Source organism: Arachis hypogaea, chromosome 10, assembly GCF_003086295.3.
Source record: "Arachis hypogaea cultivar Tifrunner chromosome 10, arahy.Tifrunner.gnm2.J5K5, whole genome shotgun sequence".
Lineage (NCBI taxonomy): Eukaryota > Viridiplantae > Streptophyta > Magnoliopsida > Fabales > Fabaceae > Arachis > Arachis hypogaea.
This window is the reverse complement of record NC_092045.1, coordinates 105,802,079-105,818,532: the sequence shown is the minus strand read 5'-3', so window position 1 is coordinate 105,818,532 and position 16,454 is coordinate 105,802,079. Positions and strand designations below refer to the sequence as shown.

The following is a 16,454-nucleotide window of genomic DNA, read 5'->3' as shown; positions in this document are numbered from 1 at the left end:
TCTGTGTATCCTAATTAGTATTTAATGGATAAATTAATAGTTTAACATGCTATGTAAGTTTGTTCCGTTAACCAAAAAAAAATATTAATAGAGAGAATAAATATCAATGATTAAAAAAAATATTGTTTTGTGTTAAAAGTCTTATTGTCTTTGGAGCAATTTGTTTAAAAATTATTTTATAAGAAAAAAAATAGTTCTAGGGCCTGGACTTGGTTTCCTAAATTCCATGGCCATTTTGTTATAAACCTTAAACCCGTTCCAAAAAAGAGTGGCGTTTTTGTTTCACCCAGAAGGGCATAAATGTAATTTTATACTTCCCCTGTATTTTGTATCATCGATCTAGAGGGTTTTTGTCTTTGCTTCCGCTTCGTCTTTTTCCGTACTTGTTTCCTCCCGCTCCTAACTCTCTCAATCTCTTCTCTCCTCTTCTCTCTGTCTCACCGGCGGCGAAGCTTCCGGCTGCGGCTACTTCTGACGGACAAGCGTAGCTCCAAACCACCGTTAGGTTCGTCTTCATCTTCTTCCATTCCTCTCTCTTCGGTTCTTTTTCCTTTTCTGCATTTGTGCACGCTTCTCTTTTCATCTCTTTCTCCTGTGTTTTTTATTCATTTCTTCTTTTGGCATCTCTCTTTATTTTTAAATCTCATTGGAGCTGCTGCTCCTCTGTTTACTTAATCTTAGAGACTTAAGTTTAATTAGGAATATGATTTTTGTATTGTAATGCATTGGATTGATGTTATTTACGTTTTTCTTCTTTCGACGCTTTTAGACTATGGAACGGATTATGGCATTTGGTAATTGATAATGAATGAGTTCGATTCTGTATAACTATGTATAGTTTCTTGTTTTTGAACATTCGTACTTCTTTAATGTTAAAACTTACAAAGATAGTAGTTGCGTCAAGGCAAGGGGAAAAAGGGGCACAATTCATACATCTAGGAATGCTCTAATTTGCCTTTCAGATTTCAAAACTGAAATAAAGGCGCAACGTATTGTAGTTAGGATATGTTTGAGAGTTTTAAAGATGATGGAAGGAAGTGTTTATTAGTGGAATGGAATAGGAAAGTGTGGGATAGGAAGGTTTATGAACCATCTTAGTGGAGTTGAGGAGTGTATAAAGTTTATTTTTCAGTTTTGTCCATCTAATTCATGTGCATACTTTCACATATCAGATATTGGCTAACAGAAAAACAGTAAAATCACAAGGTAGTACCTTGTGCTTCCTCCTTCTCCCCCCAATTCGTGGGTTCGATAAAATCACTGTATATGAAGGCATAGAGAGGTTTCACCATCCCTTGTAGCCACACCTTGTCTTCTTGAATCACTTCCAAGCACGCATCTTTTGGATTTGTCCTTGTTTCCTTGCCATTCCTCGCCCTCCCATTGTCAGCTGCTCCTCTCTCCACTGTTTTAAATTGATAACTATGATGATACATAAGAATTGCATTTAATAGCAGCCATCCTGCTATCCGCTGTTCTTTTGGAGCGGCTTTGGGTTGGCTTCTCTGCAGCTGCTACGTTGGGATTGTCAAGTGGCAACTATTACCTACAATAGCATTGCTTTTTTTTTTCTTTTTTTTTTGGGGGGGGGGGGGAGGGGGCATTAGCTTTGTGCTTGTTATTGTTTTAGAAATTCATTAAGATGAGGAAGAGAAAGTACAAAGTGTTTTTAATTTATCCTACATTCATAATATTGTTCTGTGTCTTATTGTTGTTCTCTTTTCTGACTTTTTTTTTTCTAACTAAAGAATATTAAGATTTTATTAGAATATTTTGTTGGATTGCTTTCTATGAAAAACATTAATACTCACATTTTCTTTTACATTGTTGACATTAGTTCCATTGCGATGAGAATGTACATTGTCAAATTTTTTATTTCTATTTGTAATTATTGATTGAATTTTATTTGGGTGGATAAGCCCTTTATTGGTGTGCCGTAAGCACTAGTATGCTTGTTGGCCCTGCAATCCATATACATTAGGATGATGATTTTATATATTTCGTGCAGTGAAAATGGGGAGTGATGACAATCTGAAGGCATGGGTATCAGATAAGTTGATGTCACTGCTTGGATATTCTCAGCCCACAGTTGTACAGTACATGATTGGACTATGTAATTGATCTAATATCATTTTCTCACAGTTAAAGGATTTCTATATAGTCACTTTGGAACATATATGATAGAACTTTTATGTTCAATATTTTGATATTCTTTTTCTGGATTGCAGCCAAGCAGGCTGCTTCACCAGCAGATTTGGCGGGTAAACTAGTGGAGTTTGGGATCTCATCGTCAGATACTCATGCATTTGCTGATGAAATATTCTCTCGAGTTCCTCATAAATCTTTTGGTTTAAATGTTAGTTTATACATAAGTATATTTACACTGTGAACATATTCTGCCATCTTCGTGTGTTTATCTAGCTAATTCTTTCTTGTAATATTTTTATAATCTCTGTTTTCTGTTGATACTCCTGTATTATATACCAGCAATATCAGAAACAAGAGAGAGAAGCTGCAATGTTGGTAAGGAAGCAGAGGACTTATGACATTTTGAAGGCTGATGATGATGATGATTATGTTGGTGGTGAAGATAAATCTTCCAAAGCTACTACATCAACGTCTAAAAAGATTGATAGCCGTAACAAACGTTTCAGGAAGAAAACTGAATATCAAGATGATGAAGATGATGAGGCAAAGTGCTCATAACCTATTAGATTCACTTTCATATTTTCTGGCATGGTAAGCTGCTGATCAACAGCTCTTCTAACAGCAGGTGACTTATTTTGACCAAATGCAATCCTGCAGGTAATTTCAAGAAAGGAAATGGAGAGACAAGTTAAGAGACGAACTTCTCCCGGTGAAGATACTGGATCAGAGGTGGTATTTTTGGATCTTGTGTCAATCTATATAATTTTGAACTAAATAAGATTTGTGTTCTTCTGCAAAAAAATAAAAGGAAGATTGCACTTATTTTATTCTTTTCCGTTTTCCGTTTTCTGTTTTCTTTTTATATTTATAATCCTGCAGAAGAGTGCCATTTCTTGAGACATAATGTTCTTTTCCCTTGCATTTCCTTCCCTTCTTTCTGGTTTCAAGAATATAATGCTTCACTACATCAGTTTCATTAAGGTTTTATTTTCTTCTTTTGACGTGGTTCCTTCCCAATTTTGCAAACAGTCAGAAGAAGAAAGATTAAAAGATCAAAGAGAGAAGGAGGAACTAGAGCAACATCTGAAAGAAAGAGATGCAGCAGGGACCCGGAAGGTACCTATGAATATTCATATTGATTTGGTCTACATACCTGATATTAATCACGTATTATTATACCCGAGTTTTTTTCCTTTCTTTTTTTTTTGTTTTGTTTATTTAGCGTGCTTAAATGAGGATCTAAAGCAGTAGTAAGATGAATATCCTTGTCGGTAAATAAAAATGAAGACTATTTTTTGAAAAGAATAAGGACTAAGGAAGGAGAGTTAGAAGTAGATGGAGTGTGAACAATCAACAATTTGAATGGATACTATTTTGCAATACATAGTTGTGTATTTTGTTGATGTCAGTCAGTTTGGCTGGGGTTTTAGGTCATGGGTGCCTGTTAGATCGTACCCATTTCTCATCAATTTATTAACTTGTTTTTTTTACAGCTCATAAGATTCTTTAATTTGTTGAAGAACTGATGTTGCTTATATGTAGAAGCACAAATAGATGCTTCTATACTAACATTTCAAGTGCATTAGTTTTTCTTTTTGTTTCTTCTTTCCTTTTCCATGTTTTGGTTTTTTGGTGCTTTATTCTAATTATTTGAATGTGTTCCTGTTCGACAGTTGACTGAACAAAAATTGACAAGAAGGGAAGAAGGTATCAGCTTTTCTTGTTTGAGGTTACTTGCTTGTTAGATTTACAGAGACAAATTCTTACAGACAACTATCCATGTAAACTTCATGTACGTTTGTGTTTGATTTTTATGTTACAGAAGAGGCAATTCGAAGATCTACTGCACAAGAGCAGGATGATATTCAAGCTTTGAGGTTTGTTACCTTATTTATATATATAAAGTATTCTGTTATTCTTGCTGTATTTGTTACTATAAAATGCAAATATCTTTCTTCTCCATAGAAAGTGCAAACAAGATCTGTCATTGTTATCTTCTTAATTAATTTTTTAACTGTTATTACTGGTATTGGTTACAATGAGGTTGAGGAAAAGTACTTCTATTTATTTATTTTTTTTGCCCCTTTCCTTCGGGATTTTATGCGGTGGACAACTGATAACCATGTAGACTGATGTTTTAGATGTGGCTGAACATACCAAGTGAAATAAGTCTTGGTTGGTGTTGTCATATTCTTTTGTCTTGTTTAAAAATGGTAGTTGTAAATTGCTTTCTTAGCTTCCTAAGGTGAGCAGTATGTTATGTAATGTCATGTCACATCTTGCTTTTCTCACTTTTGTTCCAGAAAGGTTTCAAGGCAAGAATACTTGAAGAAAAGGGAGGAGAAGAAGTTAGAAGAACTGAGGTATTTGTTTTTCGGTTTGTTTGTTAGATCTATTTTCTATCAATAGACTAATATTAGCATGGTTATTTTATTATGCTGTTCTTTGAGTTATAATGTTTATTTTCTCGTTAATTTCTATTTGATTTTAATAATTTTCATGTTACTTGCAGAGATGATATAGAAGATGAACAATATTTGTTTGAGGGCGTGAAGCTTACTGAAGCAGAATATCGTGAGCTTAGGTAATGTTTCTGTTTGCCACTGAATGAAAGAAAGAAAAATAATATTATTACCTTTTTTGCCTCTCGTCTTTTATTATTACTTCTGTCTATACTCTTTACAAAAGCTTACATTGGTCTTTAATATGCGACCTCACCTGTTTGGCATTAGCTCATGATCTGTATAGAGGAAAAAGCTATAACTTTTATAAGTAACACTTGTTTTTGTTTTGCTTTTGTCTAGAGGAATTATTACACACTATTTGGCATTATCTCTTGGTGTCTGAAATTCTTGTTTTATTTGTTTGTGCCTCAAGAAATACTGCACTATGCTATGTCCTATGGTTTGCTATAGTGTAATGAATCATCCATCTCTAGAACCATACTATTAGCTACTGATTATATGCTTGAAACAAACTCTTCATGTTACTATTTCATTAGAAAGCATGTTTGACCTGTTTGTTTAGGGAGTCTGTGTATACTGCATTTAGATGCGGTAGCTAGAGCTCTTTATCAATATGGGGATTGTTCAGTGTGTAGAGAGGCCCTAAACTGCAACCACAAATATCACAAGTAATTCTTTTATTCTTATTTAGGAAAAGTTTTTATTTATTTCTTATTTTCTCTTCCAGATACAAGAAAGAAATATATGAACTTGTAAAGAAGCGGTCAGAGGAGGCTGACAATGTCAATGAGGTAATCAATAACTTTTCCATATGTGTCATCTCCAGGTCTATTCATTCATTCACAGTTGATTATTGTTGAAATTTAGTAACTTATTGAAGAGTTAAACTGCTTCCTGCCATTCTTTTAAAATTTTTTTCCCACAATACGAGGCAAACCTAATAATTTGCAATGGAAATTATTAGAGGGACATATGCTATCTATTTATTTATTTTTTTCCTTTTGGCATCTGGGCATGCGATGTTAGATATTGTGAGGTGATCTGTATACTAAACTGTCCTATTCTCCTGGAGTTGCAGTATAGGATGCCAGAAGCTTATGATCAGGAAGGTGGTGTTAATCAGGAGAAGAGATTTTCTGTGGCTATGCAACGTTACAGGTATTTCTGTTTCTACATGATCTCTGATAGACTACCATAAATTATAAAAAGCAAAAGAAAGGGGACCACACAAGCACACCTACACTGTTGCCATTTTAACTAGAAATTAGTTATCATCTATTTCCTCTGATTTGTATCTAATTGAATGGGCTTGAATTCCAAAATTACTTTTTTAATGAAGTTTTATTGTTTTTTTGTAGGGATACAAATGCTGAGGAGAAAATGAACCCATTTGCTGAACAAGAGGCATGGGAGGAACACCAAATCGGTAATATTTCAATATTATTATACTCTTGATAATATATATATATATATATATATATATATATATATATATATATATATATATATATATATATATATATAAGAAGAGAATGGAAAAAGAAATCCATTCTCTCCGTATTATTTTTTTGGATAATTTTTTTCTTATATTATTATAATACCTGGGTTCTGAATATCTTTTAGGAAAGGCAACGCTAAAGTATGGTTCAAAAAATAAAAAACAATTCGCCGATGACTATCAGTAAGTGTTCCATATTATATAGGTTCCAAGGGATATTCCTTGCGTTATTCCTTTGAATGTATATAAGATTATTGATTAAAAACTTCCATAAAATTTATATGTTCAGGTTTGTTTTCGAGGACCAGATTGATTTTATCAAGGCATCAGTGATGGATGGAGATAATGTATGTCAATGACTAAGCTTCGCTCATGACTTTAAATTTGCTGATATTCTGTGATTGAGGCAGCTAGTCTCTCTTTGCAGTTTGATTATGAAGAAATGGAAGATGCACTTGAAAAGTCCAGAGCAAAGTCAGCTTTAGAGGCACTTCAGGTAGCATTCATGATTCATCAATGACTTCATTAAGTTATGAAAGAGTGGTTTGGCAATTCAATGCTTCTCAGAACCTTTTCCTGCTAATGTTTGCAATAGTTTTTAGGCAACAAGCATTAAAAATAGACAAAGGCTTTTAAGTTTGAAAAGAGTGGTTTGGCAAAAATGTTTGTTCAACACCGCTCAACTGTTTCTGGCTACTCGAATTGATTGTTTGAGGCAATAAAAATAAGATAACCACTAGATGTGGACACCAAAGTCTAAGATGTAAGATGAAAGCTGAATTTAGGGTTGCTATTATATTTATGAATAATATTATTAGACTAATCATATTTATATTTTAACACTGTGGCAGAGAAACTGGTTATGAAGTTGATTATTACATTGCCATTTTAAACGTGTCAAGCAGAAAAAAAAGGGTCCAAATCTTCTGATAAAGTTACTTAGACTGACCACAGAGAATGCCTCATCATGCTCTTTACACTTTTTTCAGGAGGAGAGGAAAAAGTTGCCCATTTATCCTTATCGGGAGGAATTGCTCCAAGCCGTGCGTGATCATCAGGCATGGTTTTTCCCCCCTCTGCTTCTGTGTTCTTCCCTATTTTCTCTTGATTTTTTTATTTAACTATTTCTGATTGTTGGTATTCTATACTCTGTAGGAGTGAATTTCACCTCTGTTGCAAATAAACTGTTGCATTATGGCATTTAGTTGCATTCATTGCCATCTTATTAGCTTTATTCTTATATATATATACACACACACACACACACACACACACACACACACACAACTACATGTTCATTCAAATTAACCTTGACTGTTTTCCTCAGGTGCTTGTAATTGTTGGAGAAACTGGTTCTGGAAAGACCACACAGATTCCCCAATATCTTCATGAGGCTGGCTACACAAAGCAAGGAATGGTGTGGTTTATTTCTTTTAATGTGCTTTAAGATATTGATAGGTTAACTTTTATAATGTGCATTCAGTACATGTTACTTTGCTGATGTTTCATGTGTTCTAATTTTTTGTGCTGTCTCTTCTCAAAAACCATTATTTTTGATCTTTTGAACAAATAGCTCTGTATATGTTTTGCCATGGTGGGTCTAAGAATTTTATTATGATAGTCATTTAGTTGCAGATTATAACTTTTCTACCTTTGATGTCAACATGTCCTACTTGGCTATTGAAAACAAATGTAAATTTAAATCTGCTTATTGTTTCTACAGATTGCATGTACCCAGCCACGGCGTGTTGCAGCTATGAGTGTTGCTGCTCGTGTTTCTCAAGAAATGGGTGTTAAGCTAGGACATGAGGTTGGCTTCGTTATATATCTATAGGAAGCATCTAGTGAGAAATGTGGTCTTATATGTTAAGAGTGAGAGCAGGAAATATGGGTCTTATATCCATACATGGATAGTCAGATTTTAAAGTTTCTAAAAAGTCACGACTCTGTTTTAATCTAAACCATTTATGCAATATCTAACAATCTAGATTTACTCCTCACTCTTATGTGGGCTTACTTTTCTCACTAGATCTCCTATATATACAGTTTATTTAATGAAAAACTTATAATTTTTTTGTTATTATATTATTATCTGTTTGGATTGTTATCATTATTGAAGAGCTTATTTGCTGTTAACATTTTAGATGGATCTCTCTATGTAATAATATGGGAAACTTGAGCCTTTTTTTCAAAGAAATTCAGTTATGGATATATCCCTTTCTTTGAGCCTCACTGCCTCAGTCTTTCATATGTTCGTTATATCATTTAGTGTTTTATTTTTCAAGGTTGGTTACTCTATCCGGTTCGAGGACTGTACATCGGAGAAGACTATTCTGAAATATATGACTGATGGAATGTTGTTGAGGGAATTCCTTGGTGAACCTGATCTGGCAAGTTACAGGTGGGCTTGCTTATATTTGAAAATTGAGAGTATTAAGGGTTTAGTTGGATGCTATAGTATTCTTATTATCTTCAATTTTGCAGTGTTGTCATGGTGGATGAGGCTCATGAAAGGACACTCTCAACTGATATTTTATTTGGATTAGTAAAGGTGAGCTTCCTTCATTATCAGTATCCTCAAGACAGTTAGAGCATGTATTATGTCCAGTTAAGCACAAGTTCTCTATACTGCATAGGCATAACAAGTCTGCAGGATGATCATAATTTTGTTTTCATCACTTTTCTCGGTTGCTGATGTGATGTTGAGATGTTGGTTATTTGTATTTTTTTGTTCTACGTTGTTGTGTTATGATTCTTATCTCATCAATGAATGGTCTTTACTAAGATTGGACATGTTTGATATGCAAGTTCTTTTCGGGGGAATAAATTATCTTACTTTAGACGTTAATGATAATGTCCTCCTGTGTTTACATTGTGTTACTGACAGGATATTTCTCGTTTCCGGCCTGATCTTAAGTTGCTGATATCTAGTGCTACACTAGATGCAGAGAAGTTCAGTGACTACTTTGATTCTGCTCCAATATTTAAAATTCCAGGGAGACGGTATCCTGTTGAAATAAACTTTACAAAAGCACCAGAAGCTGACTACTTAGATGCAGCTATTGTCACATCACTTCAAATCCATGTCACTCAACCTCCTGGTGATATCTTGGTGTTCCTTACTGGTCAAGAAGAAATCGAAACTGCTGAAGAAATCTTAAAGCATCGAACTAGAGGCTTGGGCACAAAAATTGCCGAGTTAATAATATGCCCTATATATGCCAACCTACCAACTGAGCTACAGGCTAAAATATTTGAACCCACACCTGAAGGGGCAAGAAAGGTTGTCCTTGCAACTAATATTGCTGAAACATCGTTGACAATTGATGGGATCAAGTATGTCATTGATCCAGGATTCTGTAAGATGAAAAGTTATAATCCAAGAACAGGAATGGAGTCCTTATTGGTAACACCCATCTCAAAAGCTTCAGCAATGCAAAGAGCTGGGCGTTCTGGAAGAACAGGACCTGGGAAGTGCTTCCGATTGTATACTGCATATAACTTTCACAATGATCTAGATGATAACACTGTTCCAGAAATACAACGGACTAACCTGGCAAATGTAGTGTTGACTTTGAAAAGTCTTGGTATTCATGACTTACTTCACTTTGACTTTATGGATCCTCCACCTGCAGAGGCATTATTGAAAGCCCTAGAGCTTCTGTTTGCATTAAGTGCACTAAATAAACTGGGTGAGTTAACGAAGGTAGGAAGACGGATGGCAGAGTTCCCAGTTGATCCTATGTTGTCAAAAATGATTGTAGCTTCAGAAAAGTACAAGTGTTCAGATGAGATCATTTCTATTGCTGCTATGCTTTCTGTTGGGAACTCGATTTTTTATCGTCCAAAGGATAAACAAGTCCATGCAGACAATGCAAGGATGAACTTTCACACTGGAAATGTTGGAGACCATATTGCATTGCTAAAGGTTCAGTTATTTCTAAATTTAATTTTGTTATTGTTTAGCATATTTTGTTGGTTATCTACTTGTCTGTTAGTTTTCCCATTCAGTTAAATGTTAGGCACTGTTGTTGATATCTACATATTCTGTGTTTGGTTTTCCATCTGTGTTTCCATCTTCCATTCCATGAACATTTAGGCACTATTGATCTCTCTATGAATACATTATTAGACAACTTAGCTGATTTGATTGCCTACTTGCTGAGGCAGGGCATAAAACTGGTTCATTTACCCAGATGGTATAAGGTGAAGTTGATTTGAAGATGTGGTATCATTGGGGTGATTGGGTTGCATCAATAATTTCAACTTATATATCCTTATTCATTAAATGCTTAGACAAAGGGCATCCAGTCTACTCTGATGGGCTATTGAGCATTGACACTGTTAAACTTAATATTTCCCAGCAATCCAGAAAGCTATCGGAAATTGGATTTTAACTTTACTTGTCATACATGACTTGCATTCCCTATTCTCCCACATTGAGCCTACTGATTCTACCACCCTATTTTCCCGCATTATTGCCACTGTTTCATGTGGCCTTTTCTCTTGCATTTGTTTGGATCTGCACTGAGTTGCTTTGTGTCTTGCAATGCCAATTTGAATTTTTGAATTATATTTGTAAAGTCAAAAGTGATGTTGCAACATAAGCTCCATTCAGGTATTGTTTCTGTAAGAATGTGTAATGACATGAATAATCTGAAAATTTATATTAAATATCAATGTCATTTGAATGATGCTGCTGCATTTCCTTCATGTAACTTTATTCTAGTTTTGAACATGACTTCCCTAGCTTGCATGTTATCTTTGCTTATTGTGTGTCTATCTTTTGATCTAGGTTGGAACTTTTTTTTAGTCAAATTGCGGGATAGGGATATGGCTTTATTAGTTTTGTTGGATAAAAGAAAAATTGCATTAAGATGGGAAGCAAAGCAAAAGAATGATTTACACCAAATAGATGCTAGGCATCTAATCTATATCCCTAAACATGCTTGACAGAAAATTTGTTACTGAATGTGCATGTGCGTGCTTTACGCTCCAACAAATATTCCAAATAGTGGCCTATACTGCATAGTGTCACAGATTTTGCCTCTTTCTTTCCCTACTACCAGATCCATCAAACTTAGTCAATAGAAGTTAAACCCCAAACCCTAAGATTGTTCCATAAAAACCGTCATTGGGCAATGCAAAAATGGGTGTGAATTAGATTCTGAATTTGCCCCACATAACACAAACTTAAGAGGTAAGCACACTTGCCCTTATAAATTGATGTCCAACATGGCTTGATTACTATTATTTGAGAACCTATTTGAAGTTGGTTACAGTCTATCATTGATGTGTTTACTTATTGCAGATTGTTGTGGAACCTTGTTATTTAATTTTGTATCATTCAGGTCTACAACTCATGGAAGGAGACCAACTATTCAACACAATGGTGCTATGAAAATTATATACAGGTGCTATTCTTTTTCTAGAAACTAATCTATGCCACATCAGTATTTAGCAAACTAGAAAGTAGTATTCAGTTACACATAGCTGTGCATAGTTGAATAAATTGATTATTTAAATAATGATATCATCTTTCAAGGTGATAGTGAAAGTTGTGGGAAAATAATTCATTATGTCAGTATTCTTTTCTCCCTTTTTAATGACTTTTTTTCAAAACATATTCATACTTTGGTACTCACATGTGCTGGTCTTTGTAGAATATATTTCTTATAACTTTTTAATCTTTGTAACTTTGATCTTCAGGTAAGGAGTATGAAACGGGCTAGGGATGTCCGTGATCAACTCGCAGGTCTTCTAGAGCGGGTTGAGATTGAACTAACGTCAAATTCTAGCGATTTGGACGCCATCAAGAAATCCATAACATCTGGTAAACTTAGTAAAATAAATAATTACTTGTATTGGCAATCCTCACTCAATCTACTGAGTTCACTGTTTAACCAATGCAGGATTTTTCCCCCATTCTGCACGACTGCAAAAGAATGGATCATATCGAACTGTTAAACATCCACAGACTGTTAACATACATCCTAGTTCGGGGCTGGCACAGGTATTTTGGTGTTTTTGCATTTCTGATGTCTCCCTAGTGTCATCTGTGGTTTTAGTGTGCTGCTGCCTTCCCCATTTCTAGTTATTCAAAAACTTACTGTCATATAATTAATGACTATCTTTTTTTTAATCCTATGTTTCTTATGCTGCTCATGTTAAGCATATGGCATTGTGCAACCCCATTTCGAACGCTCCCCTAAGTTATACTTAACTAAATACTAACCTTTAGCTATTTAACAAATGGACCCTTAACAATGAGAAATTATACATGTCATGGGGGTTCTACTATGTTTTTATGTTGATTGTCGAAGACCTAACACAACCCTCCTCCTTTATCCGGGCTTGGGACCGGCTATGTACCGCAAGTGTAACATAGGCGGAGTTAACAATGAGAAATTATACACGCACCATAAAAAACATTAGTGGCAAGGCAACATAGGATGCTATTATTTGAAAAGCTAGGTTAAGATTTTCCAAAAAAAAAAAGTTATCATTTTAATTTTTGTTATTTTATAAAAATTTATATAAATATGTGAAAACTGATTTTTTCAGTTAAAAGGAAAATACTGGTTGTGTAAAAAAAAAAAAAAAAAATAGTCGTACAAACGCACCCATATTTTGGTATGGTCTTTCATCAGAAATTCCTTCAAGTTCAGCAAATGCATTTGAAGCTTAGACAAACAGGAAAGTTACAAGATCCGCCAAACTAAAATCAAAGTGCTTGTGGGAATCACAGCCAATGTAAACGGTCGTCAGAATGGTCATGAGTGAATGGTAAATTGCCATTGGACCAAACAGTTGTGGTTTCCCTATAGTGGGTCAAGATCTTGGAACTGCTAGAAACTGGCCACAATGCTTTATATTTATAAAATGTGGGCCAAAACTAAGATTGCCGTAAATGAGCTATGACATGATCCACGGAATCAACAAATAACAAGAAATAAGGTTGAGGGCAACAGATCTTTCCAGATTTGACAATTGACACCACCTAGATCCTGATCACAAAATCAAAACTTTCCATACTCATTAATCAATCCATTCTGGGTCCAGTCCCACAATTCATAAAAATAGAACCAACAGAATCCTATGGTACAATGGAGAGGTGGCGTCGAAAGGTTCATAGGGAAAAGAACTTTGCTTGGAAGAAAATTCAGGGTTTTTAGTACCCGAAAGCACTATAATTACTCACAAGGAAGAAATGCATAGCATATCTTTTGAGACTCTAATTGATGACCAAGTCTTAAGCAGTGTTAGTCATTTTAAACATGTGGAGTAATCCAGAAGAGTATACTCCTTTTGGTTTGCATTTTCTCATGTGATGCATTAAATAACCATATGTTGCACTGTATTGCTTTGGCTTCCTTGTCACTATGGCACATGTATTTTTTTGGGCTATGTTTTAACTGTTAAATTATAGAAGACATCAATTGGTACCTGATTTCAGGCAACTTAAAAGCAATCTAAAAACTGTGTTTCATGTATTTGCATTCACCCTAACACCCAAATGAAGTAGGGATTGGTGTGCTTGTTACAAATATCTAAGTTGTTTTTTATTTGCATTTCATAGGTTCTTCCAAGATGGGTTGTATACCATGAACTAGTGCTTACAACCAAGGAATATATGAGACAGGTATTATTAACGTTCAAATGAGTTATGTTTTATGACATCATTGATTGGATTTTGGTCAAGAGCTGATACTTGAAGCTCAAATTGCAGGTCACTGAATTAAAGCCAGAGTGGTTGGTGGAGATAGCTCCTCACTATTACCAGCTCAAGGATGTTGAAGACGGTATGCTTTCTTTCTCTTTTATCTTTAATATCTCCATTCCATATTTTTAGGAAGTCAAGTCACATTTCCCCAAGCTTTACCATGATTTTAAATATTGGGACTTTTTAAAATATTGACCTTTTAATCAAGCTTTGTTTGTAATAAAGATCATGTAGAATTAGAATGTTTAACATGTTTGCAAAGGTTCTCATCATAAGTTTATGGACAGTACTTCCTCATATTTTTCTCTGTGGCTCATTCCAATTTTGGATGCAGCTCTGTGATATATCTTTGGCATAATAGTTTAATTTTATTTATTTATTATTTATTATTATTATTATTATTATTATTATTTTGGATGGAGAGAATCTATTTTCTTGAGCATGAGCACAATTCCTCGTGTTAATACAAGTATTGTTTAGTTTTCATTTATCGGACTGGATGAAGGAATTTGATGGCTTGCGATCTGGTACATTTTGATTTAAGCTAAGCTGTGTACACTTTATGAATAGATAGTCAGTTAGCAAGTTTATTATTTGTCCCTCGTCTTAGTGTTGCTTGCAATTGTCAACCTGGTAGTAGGAACTATTCTTGGTCCATGTGACAATTCTATGGATATGCATATTTAGTAGATTCAGTTTCCATCCATATGATAACTGTCACGCTTAGTTGTAATAAGCTTACCAAGCAAACTAAGTTCACTAGTTATATGAGGTGTCTTGATCATTCAAACACAGCCAAATGAAGCAGCCTTTATTTTGTTGATTGTTATAACAATACTTTATTGATGTGTGCCAATTGCGTAGATTATAATTAGACAATCCTCTACCAACTTTTTTATTTGTTTGATTTGTCAAATCAAATTTTGTTGCAGCCGGTTCCAAGAAAATGCCCCGTGGAGAAGGACGTGCACAATAGGACAGGCTGCTGATGACACATCGTTACAGATGCTGTGCTAGCTGGAAATACTCATGGTGTTTTCTTGGAGACCAAAAATATCAGTCGGGAAACTTGGTAGAAGCGGCACACTGTAAATATTGTTTTTGCTGTACTATACAGAGCATTGCTGTAATAATTTCATTACCTGTTGAAAATTAGCCTTGAGCATAGTAACCTTCCATGTCGCACTTGCATCCTTGGTGTGTAGGTTATATATACTTGTATCTAGAATCTTGATAGCTGAGTGGGAGTAATTTAAACATGTCATTTAACTATAGAGAATTTGTCATTTTAGGCTTCAGTTTCAACTTTAGGTGACAACTGACAAGTGGGTCTGATCTGGTTCGTTATTGTATTGCTGCTTTAATGTTTGTATAAGCCATTGCTTGAAAGCGGGTTGCATTTTCCTTAGCAGCATGTAGTTCTACTGCACATAACCATGCATATTTCGTTTGATTTGGAAAATACCATTGCAATGATGTAATCTATTTTCTTTTTGGGGTCAACAATACTGTACCTTGACATTTCTTATTTTGCCTGGAATGAATGCTGCCAAATGTTGCTTTCACTTCTTTCTATTTTACCATGTTAATGCTACAGTGAAATATAGATGTACTCGAGTAAAATATTTCACGGATTCTGCCTTGTAAATTTATGAAACAGGAACAGAATGTTGTAGAACACTGATGAAAGAAATACAAGTTATACTTGCCTGATTTAAAAATAATTGAGACATGGACCGAAAATAATAAAATAATTGCAAAACACTGGCAAAATGCAAGAAACATTAAAAGTCAAAATATTCTACTTATAATGCACCTTTTCAAACTAAATTCCATACTCAACGAAGTAAATTTAAATATAATTTTTGAAAAACTTGAAATATGATTATTTAAAATGAGGAATAATTCACCCCTAATTTTTCTAAACTTTCTCTCTAAGTCTAAATTATATTAAATAAACTACAAAATTGATTTCAATTTTTAAGATTTCGAAAGGTAAATTGTGTTAATTTTCTCCCTTTATGTATTATTAGAAAATATTTTATTGTCATTTTTTTTAATAATTTTATACGGTATCTCATAATCTAATGCATAAAAACTAATCGATTGCAAATTTTAACTCCATTATCTAGAATATGGAGGTTTAAACAAAACCAGCGCAGCCTGTTTTCTTTTTTTTTTTTGGGCTTGTCAGGGCAGCCTGTTGAAGTTTGAGTTTGTTCACAAAATCTCATTCCGAACACTCAGCTTCGCAGTTTACACTTTACACTCTTGTTTCAACTTCACACCTCGAAAACCCGCCGGAAAAAAATTTTAAAAAAATTCGACCAAAATCACTTTGCATGCATATTAATTTCAAGAAAAAATGATTACTCATTTTTTGAGACGCCATACTGTGATTCATTCAATCCAACAACGAAAAAACTATTATGCCTAAGATAACTCATTTATTAAATAAATTTGGAGAATAGCTAAATCATGCGGCTATCTTAAGATTCCTAAAAGCATCTCTAATGCTAGTTCTAATTTCAATTTCATTTTGAGTTTTATAAGATGACACAAACATTTGTAGGACTATATATCATAATAGTAATTTAAAATTAAAATAAAATTTGCTCCC

General features: G+C 34.3%; 1 protein-coding gene across 5 annotated transcripts; it reads left to right on the top strand.

Annotated features, from left to right (window-relative positions):
* The first annotated feature begins 205 nt into the window (after positions 1-205).
* On the top strand, positions 206-15,399 carry LOC112716300 (pre-mRNA-splicing factor ATP-dependent RNA helicase DEAH1). 5 transcript variants are annotated; one of them, XR_011866874.1, is made up of 28 exons: positions 206-505; positions 2,009-2,113; positions 2,229-2,356; positions 2,488-2,691; positions 2,806-2,877; positions 3,178-3,264; positions 3,822-3,855; positions 3,971-4,025; positions 4,452-4,511; positions 4,661-4,732; positions 5,341-5,404; positions 5,692-5,771; positions 5,972-6,039; positions 6,237-6,294; positions 6,401-6,458; positions 6,539-6,607; positions 7,101-7,169; positions 7,439-7,528; positions 7,835-7,921; positions 8,397-8,512; positions 8,596-8,662; positions 8,999-10,039; positions 11,423-11,525; positions 11,821-11,944; positions 12,024-12,124; positions 13,691-13,753; positions 13,841-13,913; positions 14,767-15,399. XR_011866874.1 is itself a non-coding variant. In XM_025768177.3 (28 exons), the coding sequence occupies exons 2-28, from the start codon at positions 2,014-2,016 to the stop codon at positions 14,808-14,810; spliced, it is 3,147 nt and encodes a 1,048-aa protein (XP_025623962.1). In that variant the 5' UTR covers positions 206-505; positions 2,009-2,013; the 3' UTR covers positions 14,811-15,399. The 5 variants fall into 5 exon arrangements, 2 of the variants coding, with proteins under 2 accessions (XP_025623962.1, XP_025623964.1); XM_025768177.3 differs by having other exon boundaries at positions 11,463-11,525; XM_025768179.2 differs by having other exon boundaries at positions 329-505; positions 2,488-2,739; positions 11,463-11,525.
* Positions 15,400-16,454: the final 1,055 nt, after the last annotated feature.

Coding starts and splice junctions, on each gene's coding strand:
- LOC112716300 (XM_025768177.3), top strand. CDS start 2,014: ATGGGGAGTGATGACAATCTGAAGGCATGGGTATCAGATAAGTTGATG. Junction 2,114..2,228: donor ACAGTACATGATTGGACTAT/GTAATTGATCTA, acceptor TCTGGATTGCAG/CCAAGCAGGCTGCTTCACCA. Junction 13,754..13,840: donor CCAAGGAATATATGAGACAG/GTATTATTAACG, acceptor CTCAAATTGCAG/GTCACTGAATTAAAGCCAGA.